The 22,821-nt window shown below is 47.3% G+C and overlaps 1 protein-coding gene across 1 annotated transcript in view; it reads right to left on the bottom strand.

Moving 5' to 3' along the window:
* Positions 1 to 22,821, bottom strand: part of gnai2a (guanine nucleotide binding protein (G protein), alpha inhibiting activity polypeptide 2a) — a 42,254-nt gene that overhangs the window by 6,244 nt on the left and 13,189 nt on the right. The window contains 7 exon segments of the mRNA XM_077003295.1: positions 330 to 441; positions 444 to 457; positions 4,547 to 4,626; positions 4,628 to 4,708; positions 6,017 to 6,081; positions 6,084 to 6,157; positions 7,855 to 7,897. Coding sequence (XP_076859410.1) covers positions 330 to 441; positions 444 to 457; positions 4,547 to 4,626; positions 4,628 to 4,708; positions 6,017 to 6,081; positions 6,084 to 6,157; positions 7,855 to 7,897 — 469 coding nt within the window.

Below are 22,821 nucleotides of genomic sequence, written 5' to 3'. Positions count from 1 at the left end.
TGCACATGTGGCACAGAGACCTAACTAACCAGTTCAGGTACAGCACGGGGGTGGTGAAGACCTCTGGGCTCGCTAGATCCGAGGACTGATCTAAGGTCCTGTGATCTAATTCCAGACTGGTTTAGACATGAGAAGAAAGGGCAAAGCAAAGCTAAAAACAGGATGGTTGTGTGTGGGCTTGGACAATGTTAACAAACAACCCAAACACTCAGCTCTGATTTGGCCAGTACTTCAGCTAAAAGTGGACAACATTCAAAGAGCTCTTGAACATGCACATGTGCACGCACACACAGGCACACACTTTTCCGGATAGTGGAGTGTCTACTCACTTGAAGTGGAGATCTTTGAAGGTGAAATGTGTCTCTACAATGCCTGTGGACTTCACACGGGTCCGCAACACATCTGGCTGGGTAGGAATGTAGTCTGGTTTGGCTATTCTCCCAGGTCATTCAGGTAGCTGAGAACACACACACACACACACACACACCACACACACACACACACACACACACACACACCACACCATTAATATACAACTATAACCTTAAACGCTTATGGGATAAATTTGTATAGGTTTGTATTCAGAAGTTTCGTAAATATGAATGCAGGCAAACAGCTATGGATCAGAACAGTAATTGATATCAGTACAGAAATTTTACTCAGATGACCAAATACAGCATGGAAAGCAAAGGGAATGGCGTTAAATGTCACATACAAATACATGTGTACAAATACAGCATGTACTGTACAACGTACTGTACAGCGAAATGCTTGGGTCAGGGCACTGGAACAGAGTTCAGAAACACAGAACAACAGCTTAGCGATTAGCTCACTAGCCTGAAGACATCTAGAGGTTCCTCCCTCCACTGCAAGGGTGTGTGCAATAAGCACCTGTTCTAAGGACTCAGATCATGAGAGACCTGCTCTAACCTCAGAGTGAAAGAGACCTGCTCTAACCTCAGAGTGAAAGAGACCTGCTCTTACCGCTCAGAGTAAGAGAGACCTGCTCTTACCGCTCAGATTGAGAAAGACCTGCTCTTACCGCTCAGATTGAGAAAGACCTGCTCTTATCCGCTCAGAGTAAGAAAGACTTGCTCTTACTGCTCAGAGTAAGAGAGACCTGCTCTTACCGCTCAGAGTAAGAGAGACCTGCTCTTACCGCTCAGAGTGAGAAAGACCTGCTCTTACCGCTCAGAGTAAGAGAGACCTGCTCTTACCGCTCAGAGTAAGAGAGACCTGCTCTTACCGCTCAGAGTGAGAAAGACCTGCTCTTACCGCTCAGAGTGAGAAAGACCTGCTCTTACCGCTCAGAGTAAGAGAGACCTGCTCTTACTGCTCAGAGTAAGAGAGACCGGCTCTTACTGCTCAGAGTGAGAAAGACCTGCTCTACCGCTCAGAGTGAGAAAGACCTGCTCTTACCGCTCAGAGTAAGAAAGACTGCTCTTACTGCTCAGAGTAAGAGAGACCTGCTCTTACTGCTCAGAGTGAGAAAGACCTGCTCTTACCGCTCAGAGTAAGAGAGACCTGCTCTTACTGCTCAGAGTGAGAAGACCTGCTCTTACCGCTCAGAGTAAGAAAGACCTGCTCTTACTGCTCAGAGTAAGAGAGACCTGCTCTTACCGCTCAGAGTGAGAAAGACCTGCTCTTACCGCTCAGAGTGAGAAAGACCTGCTCTTACCGCTCAGAGTAAGAAAGACCTGCTGTTACTGCTCAGAGTAAGAGAGACCTGCTCTTACTGCTCAGAGAGAGAAAGACCTGATGTAACCTCAGAGTGACAAGCCACTCACACACACATACCCGTATCTACACACACGTACCTACACAGTCACAAACACAGACGTACCTACCAACAACCACAGACACACAGCTGTAGATATACACCCCCCCTCACAGGACCAAGTGCAGATACCACCTGCATGGACAGACCTTTCAACTGTAACTGTGTACTGTGATGTTTTGCTTACACTGATTTATAAAAAAATATATAAAAACACAAATAAATGTGTTTATTACTATTTAAATATAGCGTAGTATAGTGGTGAGATCTGTGCAGAACTGCCGTCCTCAGAGCATAGATCGTAGCTACACCAGATGGTTACATACCACCAAATGGTTACATACCACCAAATGGTTACATACCACCAAATGCCTGTGTTAATGCCCCCAGTGTTGTGTAGAGCCCCCTGCTCGTTGGTTGAACCTGCTGGACGCTGCAGGGGGGCGATCAGACCGGCAAGCAGGGGTGTGATTACACTGGCACACAGCACTACGCACGCATACGAAGTCTAATCAACCAAATCAGAGAGGATTCTTTTAATTAGTGAAGAGAAGTCAGAGGAGACGCCCACTGCTCAGAACAAAGCTGCGTTAGCCAACACCAGGAGAAGCTTAGGGATTAAAATACCCCACGTACAGACACGCATGCACACACAGCATGTGTACATGCACACAGACAAGCACAGTACACACACATGTGCGCGCACACACACACACACGCACAATGCACCTGTACACACACGTGGGAGGTTCTCTAGGTGCTCAGTGGTGTAAGGAAACAATGAGCAAGAACAGCTCCTACCATCCCTCCCCAACCTGCCCCCCCACCCCCAACCTGCCCCCCCCACCCCACCCCAACCTGCCCCCCCACCCCCAACCTGCCCCCCCACCCCCAACCTGCCCATGTGTGTCAGAGCTATGTGAGAAACATCACACCTTAAATGCAGTGTTAAAGATCCCTGTGGCAGCCAGCACACACACACACACACACACACACAACACACACACACCACACCTGCTAGCCATACACGCACATGTTACACACCCTTCTAGCCGCACACACACACACACACACACACACACACACACACACACACACTACACACCCTGCTAGCCGTTAGCAAAACCCACAAACGCTACATGCAAAATGTGTGCATCCATGCATTTGTACGTACACACACGAGAGAGAGAGAGAGAGAGAGAGAGAGAGAGAGAGAGAGAGAGAGAGAGAGAGAGAGAGAAACTAAGGTGGGGAAGAAGGAAAATTACACACCCTTTATATACCACAAACCCCCCATTCAGCTCTCTCCCTTTCCCCTCCCCACCACACACACACCACACACACACACACACACACACACACACACACACACACACACTCTTTTAGCTCCATCACCTTTTTTTGCATCCACCTTCTATCCCAGTTCAGCTTGACCTAGCATTACTGACCTCACTGCATCTAATACATGAGAAGCATGTGGAAACACCACCACCAAAACAAGACAAGACTGCACCACTGACACCAACCCCAACACTGACAGAGACAGAGAGAACAAGAGAGAGCTTATGGTGTCCTAACGCTCGGGTTGTGGGCAACACCGTGGAATATTCAAGCAATATTTCTGCAGCTACTATAATTCCATTCAAATCTGGGTGGGATTTGAGCATGTTTTGAAGCATGGCCTGTTCTGTGCACTCGGTCTCTGGTCCACAGGTAAAAGTGCAATTCCTCCTCAACCTCACCATCAACTACAGGTTCGTCTTTTAACGAGCGGGACTGACCGGCGTTCTGAAGCCTCCCAACACACACCCTGTGCGTCCGATTACTCAGGGCTAACCAGCCAAGCCCCAGTCTCGTTAGGCAAACAAGCGTGTGTGTTTAAGATTAGTCCTCAAAGTCACCAGCAAAAATGTAAAAAATCTGAAGACATCATAAAACACACAGTCTCACTTTAAGCCTAATTTCAACCATCATGCACTACACTGAAACCTGCTTTGACATCTGTTCTATCATAAACAACAATAATCTAACAGAGGCACGCTAGTGCCCCTAGTGGAGAGGATGTTAGCACTCACATGGTTTCTATGTCTGTTAACTGCATACAGGACTTGGAGCTCACTCCCATGTTTGTCTCTATTCTCCATCTTAGTCTTTTCCATCTCTCCACCCCTCCACCACTCATCTCTCCACTACCCCATCTCTCCATCACCCCCTACATCTCCTCTTTCTCTCTACCTTCTTCACTGCATGTTAAACTCTTTCTTCAAAAGACAAACTCAACATGCCTATAACTGGGAGGAAACGGAGAAACAAACTAATTAAGTAATTTTTCACACGGATTGTGGCTAACCGCAAAGAACACTGGGGTGTGTGAACTCTACTCACTTACCCACACACCACCCACACCCACACCCACACACACCACCCACAAACACCTTTGATCAACGAGCATAGTAGGTGCTCGTAGGTGGAGGAGTGGAGGGAGAGGTGGTGCTAGCTCCGCTCAGTGCTACATTAGGAAAGGCGGAAACCCTGCAGGGGGCGCTGTGTGAAGAGTGCGATGAGTGGAGTGCCCATGAACCGCCAGACACACACACACACACACTCTCTTACACTGAGCACTGAGTGTAAAACAGAGACAGATACGCAGTACAGAGCAGTAATGGCTCAGGACGGTCTGGCCTCTGAGTGGGAAATAAGTACAAGTGTGCGTTCGTGTGTGTGTGTGTGTGTGTGTGTTCATGTGCGTGTGTGTGTGTGTGTACTCACTAGGCAGCGGAGTCATGAGCTGGTATTCTCTGGAGCGGGGTGAAGCAGCTCTGAACGCCTCCGTCAGTCCACAGGCGGGGTGATGGCGGTGCTCAGGTCTTCAGGGAGAACACCCTGCTCCTCTACGGCTCCCACCAGAGCGAAGAGCTGCTTCGCGTCGTCCTGCACAAACACACACGCACAGCGTTCATGCAACTCCCTAATGGGAAACTGGTCCTTGTGTGCGAGTGTGTGTGTGTGTGTGTGTGTGTGTGTGTGTGTGTGCGTGTGTGTGAGAGAGTGTGTGAGAGTGTGTGTGTGTGCATTTAAAAATCAAACTTGAACGTGTAATTTGGGGAACGCAGGGATGCAGAGCCACTGCAGAGTGATGCTGGTTACGGTCTTCGTCTCTGCAGGGTCACTCCACCCACCACATGGTAACTCTGCCCACTATATGGTGACTCCGCCCACTACTGAATTAACTCCACCCTCAACAGGGTGCCAGTGTCCACACCACTGTGTATTAGGGGTGACCTTCAATAGTCACTGATTCGACTATTCGATTGGAGGACCCTAGTCGACTATGAACGTCATAGTCGAATGTACCATTCTAACTGCATGGGGGTGCCCAAGGATGCTGCTAAGCATTAGTTGTTACATGAAATGTCTTTGTTTTCGTTATATATAGTCTTTTGTGAAATAAAATCATCCTAATTTCTGTTAATAATATTTTTAAATGATGTGTGCACATTAACAATAGGCTTCTTCCTTACTACACATTAATAAATCACACCCTGCAGTTGCACAATCCAAATTAGCGGAGCTGAACACAGTTCAGCCGTTTGTCGTTTCGGTCGTGTCGTCTCGTCGCGGTGCACCTCAGCAAGTAGGCCTATAAACATTTTTTGTTGTTGTTTGGTTTTTAAACGCTGTTACTTGAAACTTTACTTATAATTTTTTTGCTGTTGTGTGGCAAATTGTTTTTATATTTTCAGGCAAGTGTATTTTATTTAAAATATTTTTGACATTTTGCACAGTGCCTGTCTGACAAAGTTCGATATGCGCACTGACGGTGACTTTTTTTTTTGTTAATGTTCTCTAATGTTACATAAAAAAATAAATAAGTAAATAAGTAAATGCTGAATAAAGCCAACCTACATGTTTATTCATTTATCTGAGTGTTTAAGGTTTTTCCTTTGAAGTGAAAAAAAGTCCTGAATGAGAACGAGATCCCGTTTAAGGCGCTCTAGGAAAAAAAAACCTGATTCAACTATTGGTTGACTAAAGGGACAATCTGACGAATCAGATTCGACTATGAAAATCCTTAGTTGAAGACACCTCTACTGTGTATGCACGGATTCTTGTGACTGAATACTGAGTGACCTCAACACACATGCTGATTTTTATGTATGTATGTGTGCATGTGTGTGCATGTATGTGCACGTGTGTGCACGTGTGTGTGTGTTTATTTATAATAGAAGATAAACCTACGGCTCTGGCGGGGTCCTCGTACTCGATGTTGAGGTTGCTCATGGCTTTGATGATGGCCATGATGACTGGATGGTGTTGCTGTACACCACGGCCTTGTACTGCTTACACTCGTCTTCCGAGTATCCGTCCTCGTGGATGATCCTGAGGAAGAGGGTGGGGGCATTGGGAGGAAGGGAGAGTGTAGATGTAGAATCTGTTCCTTCAAGACCTGAACCCCCTCACCCTCCAGCCAGCCAGCTGTGAATATAAGGCTGACGCGTGCTCCTCACCTCTCTCTCTCTCCTCTCTCACTCTCTCTCTCTCCTCTCTCTCTCTCTCTCTCTCTCTCTCTCTCTCTCTCTCTCTCTCTCTCTCTCTCTCTCTCTCTCTCTCTCTCTCTCTCTCTCTCTCTCTCTCTCTCTCTCTCTCTCTCTCTCTCTCTCTCTCTCTCTACCATAACGTGCTCAGCTAGTCAACTGCGACACTTATGTAACACGGCTTTGTGTAAGACCCTGTAGTGTGCAGTTCGTGATTTGGGGGGGTGAAAATAGGGAACTGAAGATTTGTGTTGGTAAAATAGGGAAGAATGGAAGAAAAGACCATGTGAGAGAGTGTGCCATGTGAGAGAGTGTGCGGGAGCGTCCGGAGTGTCCTGGGGTGCCGGGGTGTCCTGAGTGTGCTACACAGAAGATTAGTTCGGTGTTTTTTTTCTTTAAAGGCTGCTGTTCCTAGTGCAGGAGTCAGTGGTCGGGGCTTTGTAGTCCGCCCAGAGCAGGGGGGCGGGGCACTAAGGCTGAGAGGAGGAGCACCACCCACTCAGTACAATGCAGGAGTCAAGGGTGGCAAGCCAGCCAAATAGCTCTGTTCAGAGGTCCTTTCCCCTATCCTCAACACACACGTACACACACGTACGCAGATGCATACAAACCCCTCTGCTAAGGTTTGACTGACTCCTGCATTCACTGGTTTCTATGTTTGCGTGATAAGCACCTGCAGTACCATTTCTATGAGCTCAGGAACGCCATGTGCACAGTCACATGCTCATGTTAGATTTGGAATTAGGGGAAGTTGCAATTATTAGGCAATGAGGTCTCAATCTGCAGTCCAGCTCAGAGGAGAGAGAGAGAGAGAGAGAGAGAGAGAGAGAGAGAGAGAGAGAGAGAGAGAGGGAGAGAGAGAGCAAGCATGTAAGTGTGAGACTGTGAAATGATAAAAGGCAGGAATAATCGACTGATGATGGAAACCTACCCACCCCCCTCTCCACCACCGGGAGGAATGATTAAACCACTGAGGTCAGGAGAGGGAGAGAGAGAGAGAGAGAGAGAGAGAGAGCGAGCATGTGCACGAGAGTGTATGTAAGTGTGTGTGTGTTAGTGAGTGTGTGAAGGATCAAGGGCGACTGAAGTAGAGCCAGTGACCATCAGCTCTTCCCACTTCAGCTGTGTGTCGTGTGTGTGTGACCATCTGCTAGGAGATGTGTTTGTGTGCTCCTCAGAAAGTGAGGGGTGTGAGGTGTGATTATTGATCACTCTGAGAATCTCCATTAACACATCTGAAACACAACCAGAGTGTGTGTCCGAGTGTGTGTGCGTGAGATAAGTGAGAGACAGAGGAAATGTGTGAATGTGTTTAATAGGAAAGTAAACACTTTATTGATTGTTGAGAGAGTAAGAGAGACAGAGTAAGAGACAGACAGACAGAGAGAGAGAGAGAGAGACAGAGAGAAACTGACTTTTTTACTCAAACTAGTAGTCAGAAAGAGTGGAGAGGCATAGATGTATGGCAGAAGTAACCGACCCACCCTAACCTCTGTGTGTGTGTGTGTGTGTGTGTGTGTGTGTGTGATTAGCTTAACTCACTTCATCTGCTTCACAATGGTGCTCTTTCCTGACTCCCCAGCACCTACAACAAACAAAACAACCCAACATTAATCACAATTACACAATCACAATTAATCACAAACAAACAACACAACCCAACATCACACACACACAGTCGTGAGAGAGAGAAACAGAGAGGTCCCCTTTCACCAACACATCACAGCCTGTTCTGCAGAACACCTCAGACAAGGCCTCAGACAGAACAACACACTTCAAGATGGTGAGGCTTTCAGATGGCATCTGCGCGTGTGCGTGTGTGGAAATATATTTATTAAAAACGTGTTCCTACTCAATACTGCTAAAATGTGCTGTGCTTCAGATGCGAAAACAGCTGTTCAGCAAGGCCATTCTTACACACCAGTCTCACCACAGCGCTGGCAGTGCAGTCTAAGAGCAGAGAAATAAAGTGTAGTAATGTCTTTATGAAAGACCAACCCCCCCCCCCTCTCCTTCATAACTGGTGATTTCCTGAAACACACCATTACACACATCCATCATCTTCCTCCTCTGTGCACAAACACACATCCATTCGCACATGCTACACAAGCACCTGCTATTAATGAAACACAAATACAACTCCATCTCTGTCTCTCTCTCACACACACACACACACGTCATCACGCTCACTGTTCGGTGGGATTTTATGCAGGCCGTCACGTCCTCACACCACGTGTATGACACACTGATGAGAGACAGAACCCTGCCTTGAACGTCTCACATCTCCATAAACAGAAAGACATGCGCACATGTGCACGATCCTGCACAGAGAACAACCATTCAGACGCTGCCTCTCCTGCCCATCACTGGCAGAGTGCACACACCCTCCCTAGTGGCCTCACTCCACATCACACCCACATGAGCACTCCCCATGACACACACAGCAGACACCCATGCGCACTCCATAACCACACAAAAACTTGGAATCATATCCATGGTTCCCATTCTGAGTGAGGAGTGTGGAAATTGGATCACGCTCACTGATTAGGGACTGAACAGTGTGCACTGTGAGGTTGTTGGCTTGAGAGCTAGGGGATAGGGGCTGTGGCCAAGGCAAGGGAACAAGGCAACGAGTGCACATTACTGACTTGGCCACAACCGCATTCCCACAAGCATCTGTGCAAATCGCACATTCGCAGTATTGCACGTTGACATTTAACCGACCGTGTGTACAAGTTCGCATATAGATAAAATACCAGCACTCGTACGAATGGGAATGTGTGTCTGTTAACCTCGAGCCAAAAAACAATATGATCGGGTATTGCGATAATTTAAATAATTGATGTTGAACAAACTATTGATCTGCTACTGTCATACGTCACCACGACCACATTATGTCTAATAGCTTTACCTGTATTCTCTTATGATAGGGAATTCTGGTGTACTCTCCAGACCATGTGACCTCCTCTCCAGATCATGTGACCTCCTCTAACCTATTCCTCAATAGAAAGTGAGGCTCTGTTCAAAATAGCCTACTACTCGGTATATACTCTATACTTGATACTGGTCCCTGTAGTAGTATGCAATATAGTATACAGTGTGCCTCAGACACAAACCATACTATGAAGTTATGTGAAAGTAATAAGTCACCTGGGTACTGGAATAATTCATTTTGGTTGCATACTGCATACTGATTTTGAGTACCAATGAGTAGTATACAGCAGGCTATTTTGAACACAGCATGAGAAATGCTTGTCCAGAAAAAGAATGTGAGTGTGTTGGTTTGGCAATACGTGAACATGAACACGTTGAACTTGTTTAGGTGTCAACAGCGTTACATAAAATAAAAATGTATTCTGGCCAGTGTTTGGGTTTAAGAAAAGCACTTTATAAATCAATTTTAGTATTTTATCATTAACGGCCATTAAATTTAATATGCTGTCATGATTGCAAAAAGATGCTTGTTGGCATGAATGGCTGAGAAATGTAATGGATGATAAACCATAGCAGCATGTCTGAACCAGTCTGGCTGTTAGAAACTTTAAATCAGTAATTACAGGGCAACTGCACACCAATCAGAATGCGTTTTTTCCTTTAACATGGCAGTGTTACGCTCTTAATGGTTCCATTCTCCATCACTCTCCCCCCGAGACGCAGCAGATCACTCATGTAGCGGCTACGGCCGGAGGGTCACGTGGCAGAAACACCCGTACCGTCCACGTGCAGCACTTCACAACTCAACACGTTACACAAAAATAGCATTTATCGCTGTTGTAAATCTACGGTTGGTGACCGCCTGTCTAAATAAAATCGCCTGAGCCTTGCACCTTGTACTTGTACTTATCTACAACAGAGGGAGGGTTCGACCGGCTGTGCTGGGGGTCTTAAAGCCTCCTGGTCTGAGAGGAGGTGGAGGGGAGGCCCAGGAGTGTCTACAGGTCTGATTAAGGAAGAGAAGCCAAGAACTGCCCACTCCTGAACGAAAATAGACGGTGTACCAATTGGGTCAAATCCACCTCTGGTCCAGGCAACACCAGAACTGAGATCATTACACAGTGCAAATTAACCCAATACAGTCATAATATTAGGAACATATTATATGATCCAATATCAGAAGGACAGCACTGCTGATACTAACATATCAGACATTATAGTGCACCTATTCTGATCTGGGGTCAGTACAGCTATATGACCAGTCACGACCCCAAACATCTGATCCAGGACCTGTGAGTCGCACGAGTGTAGCACCTGTGGCTCCCATAGATGCCGCTAGATGCAATATAGACTACCGTGTTGAGATTGTACCGCTAGATAATCCACCTGCGATATGGCCATACAACATGATAACATGGACGTGATTCATCAGAAACACCCACACCACACTCCTCTGTCTTGGCTTTGCCAGGATCCCAGCACACCATGATGGAGCTGGATGGGTAATACACATACGGCACATGTCTGTGAGAAGCGTGTTGTGAAGGCCAGCGCCCAGACTGCCTGTCTAAGGCTCCCTTGGTGCAGCTTAGACAGCGAAGAGTCCCCAGCTGCTTGCACACTGCTGCTAACTCAACTCGTGTTCTCAGGACAGCCAGCATACGTCTGTCCTGGTCGTGATGAACACTTCCTACCAGCCCTGCCTTTCAAATGGAGGATGGTGCAATTTCCCCTTCTCCAGGGAAGAGAGCTAACCACACACACACACACACACACACACACACACACACACACACACACACACACACACACACTAGGAAGAGAAGCAAGCATCATACCGTTATTCCAGCTACAAAACAGAACTCTTTTCTCTCTCCACATCCAACTTAATCTTTCCCTCCTTGTCCCTCTCTCCCTCCCTCCTTCAACTCTGCCTCCCTCTCTCTCTTCACCTCCCCCAGATTCACCAGCTCAGACCAAGGGTCAGCACCCCAAAATGATCTGCCTGGGTCCAACTCCCCTCCCCTCCGCCTCTCTGACGCTCTCCATCACTAATCATCTCTGCTCTGGAACACACCCGTCATCGCCCTGGGAACACGCCGGTATGTTGGTAAACACCACAACACCTTGGTCTCAACTGAACACCCCCCCCCCCCCCCCCCCCCTCGTACAGGAGAGCCACAGCACATCTACAAAGCCTATCGTTAACCTTTGACCTTTCATTAGAGAGAACTTAAAACACCAGTGCGTTATCACATGCTGCCGAAAGAGTTTGTCTTGTATGTGTTTGCGTGTGTGCTTGCATGCACACATATGTGCGCTCAAGGTAGACAAACCCTCGATGTTAGAGGATGGAGGCCTCTAACAGAGGACCCAGAAGTTCTCAGACCCACGTGTGGATGTGCCCACCTGGGAAAGCCAGATGTAGCGTTTCTCAGCATCACAGTACATTAAACCAACAAGACCCCATAAGTCGACCACTAAATGTGACGTCCATCACTTAGGCAGCGAGTGGAGTGTGACGCAGATGTCCTGAAGGAACAGCTCAGAGCGGTTCATTCAGCAGTCTGCACCACCTTCTGGTCTTTGTCCTCTCCTGCACGCAGCAGGGAAGAGTCTCCGATACCAGAGACGCGCGTGTGTACGGAAAAACCAACCCATAATCCTCTGTTGATTAAACACCAACAGAAAACAAGACCACACTGCAAAGTAAACCTGCAGTGCAAGTGTGTACACACACACACACCCCAATTTATCACATTACTACACTTTACAATAAAGCATCTGAATCGTTGAAGACAAAACCCTTTAATTATTAGAGCTCATATTTCTACAGAAATGTTAGCGATGGTGTTTGCAATCCAAGCATGCTCCGTTTCTGCCCCCTCCCCCACACGGACCACTTCCCTCACAGGGCCTATGGGGTTGGAGGTGAAGCGTGCGGTGGTGGCCAGGAGGGTGAGGTGGTGGTGTCGCTGACGGAGGCTTCAGTGCAGGTGGAGCGAGTGCAGCAGCAGGTGTAGATCCCTGCGGTAGTCTCCACCACAGCCACACTCAACACGTCTCAGGGCTTAACTGACGCCTCGTCATGCTCACAGGCGTGTGTGTGTGTGTGTGTGTGTAGGCGGGTGCGTGATGCAACGTCAGTGCGACACAGACAACACATGAAGGAGGTTCCTCCATGGACCGGGATCCTGCTGTGAGGCACGAGTGCTTCAGACATTACACTGAACACACTTCCTGTTCTTACCGCTATTCATAACATTCCTCACCTCTGTGTGTGTGTGTATGTATGTGTGTGTGTGTATTACATATAGCAGAAAGAGAGACACCAAATCACACCCTCAGACTCAAAACTCAAAATGCTGTCATCTTCACCAGCACTGCTATAAGGGCCCTTGTCCACTGGTCTGAGATCAGCTGTCCTGTGCTGCTAGAATCCTAGATCAAGGCAGGGCTGTGTATTGCTAATAAATTCATATATGATGTGATACAAATGACGATATGGGCCTCATGATATGATACAAATGTTACCAAAAATACTAATGTTATCATTTATGTATTATTGTTGATCAATAAAGACCAAGAACTCTGTAAGTCGCTCTGGATAAGAGTGTCTGCTAAATGCCGTAATTGTAAACGTAAATTTAAAATACCAACACAGAAAAATAAAGAGTAAAAAACAAACAAATTCCTAAATATAACCAATAGCATCTAACCTCCCACTAACAGGAAGTGATTTAACTCTGAATATTATTATCACTCACAAATGTTGAAATAGTCACAATTCCAACTCCCCCCCCATCCCCCACACAGACATTTTCCCACCCACGTTTGTGTCAGCAGTATAAATCTCACAATCTGCTGCTGTTTCTGTACCATTGATTCTTTTTTTATGTGCCACCTGCTGGACACTTTAATTACTGCACTTCAATTTGCGCTACTCAGTTGCATGCTGAATAAAGAACATAACGTCAAGGTTTTCGATTCACTTATGGGTAAAAATGCATTTGTGAAATATTGCCCTACGTATATTTTGTTCCCACCCACAGACAGCGGTGGAGACCATGTCCAGGCCTCAGGACTGCATCTCCCAGAGCTTCACATAGAGGCCAGAGAGTACAATGAGTTCAGGTGGAGTTTAAAGCTTTTACTGAGTGTCAAGCTACACTTAACACCCTCTCCCTCCCTCCCTCCCTCTCTCCCTCTCTCTCTCCCTCCCTCTCTCCCTCTCTCTACCTCTCTCTCTCCCTCTCTGCCTCTCTACTCCTCTGTCCTTCTCTCACTCTGCTGTTCTCATTCTCTCTGCCCCAGCTCCTTCATCCTCTCCCTCCCTCCCTCCCTCCTGAGGAACTGCCTAAGTGCAGACACATACCTACTCCTGGCAGGTGGGCTCCTGGTTCAGCTGTCCAAAAACACTGTCCGTGTGCGGGACGCGTCCTCACAGAGGGGAGGGGGGTCAGGAGGAGGAGAGCAAGTGTGCACAACCACACCAGGCTGTGTGCTTCACGTGATGAGGGGGAAGAACCTCGCAGGACAGCTGATGAAATGACGTTTGCATTTTAAACTGAAGAACAGAGGCCCCGCCCATGGCCCACTCCCTCTGGGGATGGACACTCACCCGCCTCTTAATGTAATCAAATTACATTAACTAATTAGAAGTGGAGTAGATGGGATCTAACTAATTGCTATTAAGCACCTGCTTTTTTGCCCTGGTGGGTAATGGAAAAAAGGCTGTGTGTGTGTGTGTGTGTGTGTGTGTGTGTGTGTGTGTGTGTGTGTGTGTGTGTGTGTGTGTGTGTATGTGTGTGTGTATATGTGTGTGTGTATGTGTGTGTGTATGTGTGTGTGTAACATCTTAGACTCTGGAGTGGCAAGCTTTCTTCATTAAGATGAAATCAGTCACAAGAAAGTCATCCCAAGGAACAGCTAACCTTTGACACAAACACAGCCACTGACATAAATGATGATGAAACACCACACATTCACACACAGACAAACACAGAACAGCTGTAGAAGCTCTCTGAAATACACCTTATAGGTTATAAGTACTGCCCTGAATGAAAACAGATGTCTGTGTGTGTGTGTGTGTGTCTGCGTGGTTCCAAACACTAATATCTGGACACACAATATGTAACTTATGAATGAATTATGCAGATGAGAGTGATCATGGTGTACGTCTGTCCTACGTGAGCATCAGAAAACGCTGGGTATACCAGTCTGGTGGAGACGTCAACAGAGAAGAGACAGAAAACAAGTCTCTCTCTCTCTCTCTCACACACACACACACACACACACACACACACACACACACACACACACACACACACACACACACACACACACACACACACACACACACATACACACATACACACATACACACGTTCTTCAACTACAAAACCTCTAATCAAAACCAAGTGAAAGACCCACAGAACGTCAGTAAGCACTTCCTGTTTCTCTGGGATTAGCAGCACAGTCTGGGGTATTGCTGACGCTACACTGCCTGTGAGGAGTCGTCTTTAACAGAGGAGCAGATTAATGAGACACATGTCTGCACGCTTTCATCCTCAGCAGCACCTCTCAAAGGGAACGCTGCGCGCACACACACACACACACACACACACACACACACACACACACACACACACACACACACACACACACACACACACACACACACACACAAGGTAGCTGTCATACCTTTAATTGGGGACTAGCTCAACACAAGAGGGAATCATTTTGACAACTACTTCCTTTACACACGCACACACACACAAACTAGATCTTCAACACACATCCATTATTTACATACAACTTCTACACACAATACATTACACACACACACACACACACACACACACACACACACACACACACACACGTTTTATTCATGTAACCATCCACCCCACCTCCCCCCACCATTCATGAGCTTGGCCGTCAGCGCCGTGACGCATTACCTGAGCAAGCTGGTGTTTTCAAACCTCCAGCAAGTGAAATAAACAGCTTTAACAAACACCCCACTGAAGAAGAGGTGTGTGTGTGTTCGTGCATGCATGTGTATGGGTGTGCATGTATGCGTGCGTGTGTGTGTGTGTGTGTGTGTGTGTGTGTGTGTGTGTGTGTGTGTGTGTGTGTGTGTGCGAATGTGTGTGCGTGAAGGTGTTCTGCTGTAATTTTAATCAGGTGAGAAGTTTCCAGTTGGTGAGTTTTGCTGCTCTGCAGGCATCTGCATTAGAGGCGTGAGAGAGCAAACATACGACCGTCACGGCAGGAACACGCCAGCCAAGACGACACTTATCGCACGCACACACACACACACACACACACACACGCACAGGTGAGGGAAAACGGCGTAACAAGGCGAATATTTGTTCTTCAGGACTATAACCCCGCCCACCCAGACAGTGGACTCCTCCTCCCCTCCTCAGACTACCAGAGACACACCTCCTTAATTAACACATCCAGTGATTCATCTCCCAGTACCTTCATTTAACTCGCTACTCCAGGGAGGAGCAGCACATGTCTGCCCTTGTCCTGTCTGTCCTCCACACACCAGAACGTGAGATGTGGAGGGGGTGGGGGTCTAGATCAGGGAGGTGCGACACACACACACACACACACACACACACACACACACACACACACACACACAGCTCAATAAGTACTCTTATGAGCTGGTGTGAGGTGAGCCAAAGCTAGAGGCTCCTTCCCTGGAAGGAGACAGCAATACCATGGAGACCGATCACGTAGGGACGAGGAGGCCTTCTGTCTGACTGCTGTGTGTGAGCACGCAGGGGAGGGACACATCACTGGGACAGGCAGGGAGGCCGTCCGGGATCAGCCACGCACCTTCACTGGGATGGCTCCACCGCATAAGAACTGTCCTCAGATCAGTATCGGATCTCTGGGAATGAGGAGCGCTAAAGGTTGAGGTGAAGTGTGTGTGTGTGTGTGTGTGTGTGTATTAGTGAATGTGAGAGGACGTATGCACAACAATGTGTTTGTAGTGATCACACACACATGTGAGTGAGGTGGGGGTATTGCATGCTGTAGTCTGAACAAAACTGATGAAGAGAACAGGCAGAACTGTCACATGAACACACACACACACACACACACACACACACACACACACACGAAGGGGAAGGAGTTGTGCTCACATTGCCATGGTAACCTCTACCCAGCTAGTCTAAACCTGAAAAGAGAGTAGAGGAAATGAGACAGTGTGGCAAGGGCACACACACACACACACACACACACACACACACACACTACATGCACACACACTACATGCACACACACACACACACACACACTACATGCACACACACACACACACACACACACACACACACACTACATGCACACACACACCCAAACAGTACAGACAGACACACACACACGGACAGTCACTCTCACCATCACTCATGCGTACAGACGTACACACACACACACACACACACACACACACACACACACACACACACACACACACACACACACACACACACACTACATGCACACACACACGCACACACGCACCCAAACAGTACAGACAGACACACACACACGGACAGTCACTCTCACCATCACTCATGCGTACAGACGTACACACACACACACACACACACACACACACACACACACACACACACACACACACACACACACACACACACACACACACACACACACACACACACACAATTCTTATACTGCTCTGAGTCTGTTAGATCTGCTTTCTCCCCTTTCTTTGCAGGTTGTTTTGTGTTCTGTATGTTTATATCTCCTGACCTCTTTTCTCTCTTTCTCTCTCTCTCTACCCCACACCGTTTCTCCCCAGACATCATCTACATCCTGCACTGACATCACTTCCTCTTCTGTTTTCTGAGGATGTGTTGTGTTGGTATTGCTCTGGATCCAGAATCCACCTCTGACCTCCTATATTCTCTCACACAATTTTATGTGTGTGTGCATGCATGAGTGTATGAGTATGTGTGTGTGCGTGTGTGTGTGTATTACTAGGGGAAGGCCACACTGACATATCACATGTCAACAGCTCCAAGTATGCTTCCATCACACTGCCAGAAAACAAACACACATACAAACAAACAACTCACTCTCACACACACACATGTGAGCAATTACAGAAATGCCTCAGTCACTCAGTGATTCACGCACTGATTCTGTTCACTGATTCATTGGTTGTCAGGTATGTTTTCACAGTGGTTGTCACCAGTCAGCAGGCGGTGGGCAGATGGAGGTTTAGCTCCATACAGCAGGACTGCCAGCCACTCCAGGAGTTCAGACTAGCGCAAGAGAGGTGGTGACTCACACACTCACACACACACACCACTGCAGGAGGGGCAGTACGCAGTAGGCATGCAATTTGGTACATTGTATACCCTCCGTGTGTGTGTGTGTGTGTGTGTGTGTGTGTGTGTGTGTGTGTGTGTGTGTGTGTGTGTGTGTGTGTGTGTGTGTGTGTGTGTGTGTACGCGCGTGTTTACACTGCACAAGTGTGTTTTTCGGCAGTATGCAGCAGGCATAAGGAGTGGTTTCCCCCTCACTGCGCTAACAGAGCTGCCTTTGTAGGAACACACACACACACACACACACACACACACACACACACGCGCGCACGCACACACACACACACACGCGCGCACGCACACACTCACACACACACGCGCGCACGCACGCACGCACACACACACACACGCACACACACACACACACACACACACACACACACACACACACACACACACACACCCCTACTTCCCTAAGCTCCTCTGAGTTTTGCCTTCCTTTTGTTATGTGCACTTCCTTTCTAAACCACTCTCCCTCCCTCCCTCCATCTCCTTTTGCAGTCTCTCTCTCTCTGCCTGTCTTTCTCTCCCTGTCTCTCAGGATCTGTTCTTCAGTCTCAGTCTCTCTCTTTCTTACAGGCCTTGAGAGAAAGACTGCTGTTCTGCACGACTTGAGAGAGAGAGAGAGACACAGATAGAGAGAGAGAGACACACAAAGAGAGACAGACAGAGAAAGAGGGAAGAGAGATTACATTAAGCCAGACAGATAGGACCCTTTGTCTTTGTCTACATTAAGTTATCAAAGTACATTTTCCCATTACAACTTAATAAAATATTTATGTGGAGTAACGGCCCCCCGGGGCACGGGCAGTCACACAGGTGGCCCCAGAGATCATGTGACCTGACATGCAAGTTAGCGACAATGACCAACCACCACGACGGTAAACAAAAGGTACACCATTCGCCACGCCTCCGAACGAGCACGTCTGAAGGAACGCACATCTTCATCCGAGCGGGTATCCGGAGAAACATAGACAAGATGAGAGAGGGAGAACTCCATATCAACACACACAAGACCCTGCCAGAGAGCACGCGTGTGTGTGTGTGTGTTCCTGTAAAGGCAAGAAAAGGCTGGAAACTCAAGCAGCTATGCTATGTGATTCATATCTCCCAACTCTGTATTTGTTTGAATTCCTGTCTTTCACTGATTAACCCCTGACCATCTGTTTGTGGTTCACACTCCTGGAGTTCCCGTCACTCTCACACCTCAGCAACTGTTCTGGCCCGTTTGCTGTCCTGCGTCTCACTCTCCATCCTGAACACCTGGCCTAAACAAACCTGTTTGCTTTTAAAACACACCCTTGCCAACAGGCACAGAGATAAACGCCATGGTAACTGTGGCCTCGTTGATGAAGCCCCTGGCCTTTGCGGAAGACAGCCCAGCTAAGAGGGTTGTGTTCTTAACCCAGAAACACTCTTCGTGTGTGTGTGTGTGTGTGTGTGTGTGTGTGTGTGTGTGTGTGTGTTTTGTTAGTTTTTTGCAGTGTTGGTAAAAATGAAAAGAAGTGTTCTGTGAGAAATCCTCTCCTGAAACAGAAGACATTTCTGTGGCCAGAGCAGCTTCTAAATATGGCAACAGTGTAAAATCTGTAGGTGCCACGTAATCAAGGTGGCCACTATGATTCCACACCGACCCTGTCATCGCCATCATCATCATCATCATCCTCGCTGTCAGCTGCAGTGTCAGCAGATTCATCAGTGCCTGGTGAAAAAGTAACCCTCGTAACCCTGAGGGCAAAAACAACCCCCACTGAGAGAGAGAGAGAGAGAGAGAGAGAGAGAGAGAGAGAGAGTTGACTTCATATTTCTAGCCAGGGATCCAGATGTTCTGGTTATGAGCAAAAAAACCACAGATGCCCCAGAAGCAGCTTTGAGTGTGGAGGAGTGTTGTGGGGGGAGGAGGATGGGTGGTGTTCTCAGGCTGTATTTGAGGAAGACAAAGGACTACAAGAGGTATAGACCCCTTGAATGTATGACACACACACACACACACACACACACACACACACACACACACACACACACACACACACACACACACACACACACACACACACACACACACACACACACACACACACACACACACACACACAGTGGTAGCTTGAGCCATCCCTACCCGCCCTTCCACCCCTAACGACTGTACCTGGACGTTTCGAGCACGTTCATCCACAGCGAGTGGCCTGAGGGCCCTCAGCAAATAAATAAAGAGCTTGAAACCGAGCCAGGGAGGCCTCCTGGCGTTCTGCTGTGTTCTGCTGGAGATGATAAAGCCACAGAGGGGTGATGGCCACTCACCCAAAACACCGCCACACAACCAACAACGCACGTGAGCTCTCCGCGTCATCTCCCCAGCGCTACTTGGCCGTCCAGGCAGAGGTGGGACCAAGTCAGTGTTTTGCAAGTCTCAAGTAAGTCCAAGTCTTTATCCTCAAGTCCCGAGTCAAGTCTCAAGCAAAGACAGTCAAGTCAAGTCAAGTCTCGAGTCAAGACAGGCAACAGTCAAGTCAAGTCCCAAGCCTGAAACTTGGAATTTCAAGTCCTTTCGAGTCTTTTTTTTTTTTTTTAACCAATGTTGCAGGTATATTTTAAATGTAAATAATAGACATGTGTTCTTTTTTAAATCTGTATTCTCCTCAAATCTTGATAAAACATGTGCAACTGAAAACACAAAGTATAAAAAAAATTTTATTACACCTCTTTATTGCACAGTTCAATTTGTTAAAATTAGCTGCAAAAATATTCATACTTTAAACTACAATTTTCCAGAAATAAATATTCTGTGAAAAAGTCATAAGTAGAACTCCATGTTCAAATAAAAAGTGCTGATATTTTCACAGTACAATACAAAGAACCATAACAGCATTTTTCCCTCTCTTCTCTTATCTGGTTTCTTGGAGAACATGTGTGTCCATGTGTGAGTGACACAAGACAAACAAATATAAGAACTGAACAATTAACAGGAATCAGGAATGCAACTTTAGACATTTCAGTAAACTATTCTGCATTGCATTTGCAAAAGACCAAACTGGCCAAAAGTCTGTATGTCATTTGTGCACGATGAGGCCGTAGAATGATGTCCCCATAGCTGAAAACTCGCTCCACTTTTGTCAATATATTTTTTTCTCGACGTAGATGTCTTCAAATACACAATCCATGCTGAGATAGAACTGGATATGATGGTGACAGAGAGAGGCTCTCTTCCCTGAGTTCAGATACAGAACCCAGGGTTGCCAACTCTCACGCATTGAGCGTGAGACACACGCATTTGACCGTCTTCACACGCTCACACGCCACACATCCGATTTCTCACGCCGAAAAAAAAATCTAGTTTATTTACCTCTGATCCTTATCTATGATTCAATGAGTTACTAGTTCGCTCTGGCACCAACCACTGGCGATCGATCGATCGCGATATAATACTTTCCATATAAGATGGAATTTGTGTCCATTTTACACCCCGCCCGGTAACAATTCACGTTCGCTGACCCCCCCATTTGATTGGTTGTGCTGCAGCTCATGCACACACACACACACACACAACGTACAGAGTGTGGAAAAGCAGAGGACCGGTCTGCGTCAGAAGGATGGAAATGAAATTAATGGGGCGCACTTTATAAATATTAATATGCGTTTTAAAATTTAGATTTGGGGTAAAAAAATCAAGTCTTTGCAAGTAAACAGGTTCAAGTCCAATTCAAGTCCAATTCAAAAGTCCAAGTCAAGTCTAAGTCTCTGAATATTTTTTCAAGTCAAGTCAAAAGTCTTAATATTAATGACTCGAGTCTGACTCGAGTCCAAGTCATGTGACTCGAGTCCCCACCTCTGCGTCCAGGTGCTGTAGGGGGTGCTGGAGGTCCGAGGGTGACGTGCTCCTTCAACAGGAGCCGCTTTGCCACATGCGCCAGAGGTCAATAGTGGAAGTTGCTGAACTGACTGAAATCGATATTGCAGTGGGAGGAGTTGTGTAGTTCACACACACACACACACACACACACACACACACACACACACAGGGAAAGGATCATGAAATACACCGAATGCCAGCTACTGTATTACCGACACACAGACCCAGGCAAACGACTTCACTGATATTCTGGAAGTTCGTTAAGCACCACCAGAACCACCACTGCACCATTGCAGTCCCTAATCAGACGCTAATCAGTTTCTAATCAGATGCTAATCGGGCTCTGATCAGCTGGTGAAGGGCTGGTGAGTGGGAGCGGGGGAGGAAGTGCTCACTGTGGTTCTCTGGGTGTGGCACTGGAGAACATACAAGGAAAAACAAGATGGACACAAGTTTGCTGTTGCCTGGTCTGTTGCCTCAGAGTTGCTATGGTGCCAGACAGTCATACCATCTACACATTGGTTATTCATTTTGTTAAGAAAACCAGAAAAGCTTCACGTTTGAACCAGATGCCAGTAGTGATTTATTACTAGGAAAAAGTGTGTGTGTGTGTGTGTGTGTGTGTGTATGTTTCTCTACATGGCAACTTCCTGCTTGGCAGGAAGTAAGCATGAAATACTCAGCCCTGCCCTTCCTGTGCGGTGTGCTAGCCAGCACAGCATGGACTCCACCACCACTCACTCCAACACCTTCACCCCTTCCTAGTAAGTGCGTAACTGAGGCAACACCAACACCTTAACTTGGAGTCAGCATGGTGAGCTCACCCACCCTGAGTCCTGACCCAACAAAGAGTGCCCAGAAGCGCAGCCCGAGACAGAACTTCTGTTCAAAGAGAGTCTGTGTTTGACCTGCTTAGCTACGCCCACTCAGCCGTGAGTGTAACAAATGTACTCGTGATACCGCCGTACGCAAATTGCAAACTAATTAGCTCAAGCAGTGGCTAGGAGGAGGGGCTTAGTTGGCAGAGGCTCCTCCTCCTCCAGCCATTCGTGACTAAAACATGGGCTGAAGGCGGAGCCTCTGGGCTCAGACAACAACTCAAAATACCGGCAGCACTGCCAGAGTGCGTGACCATGTCCCTACACATAGCACCCCGGCCATTCAATACCGCAATTAGCAGGGCAAAATTCAGACGAGACCAGACGCTGGGTTGTCTAGACGAGATTCTGGCAGGACTGTCTAGCCATTCTTACTCCTGGAAATACCACTACATCCAAATGCATACATTTTGTGAATTGGTAGCAATTCACTATATCCCTAATAAAATTCCTGATATGGCCTAGGGTTAGCTCC

This window comes from Brachyhypopomus gauderio, chromosome 1, assembly GCF_052324685.1.
Source record: "Brachyhypopomus gauderio isolate BG-103 chromosome 1, BGAUD_0.2, whole genome shotgun sequence".
NCBI classification, from domain to species: Eukaryota; Metazoa; Chordata; class Actinopteri; order Gymnotiformes; family Hypopomidae; genus Brachyhypopomus; species Brachyhypopomus gauderio.
The sequence above is the reverse complement of the archived record's forward strand: the minus strand, read 5'-3'. Positions and strand labels throughout refer to the sequence as shown.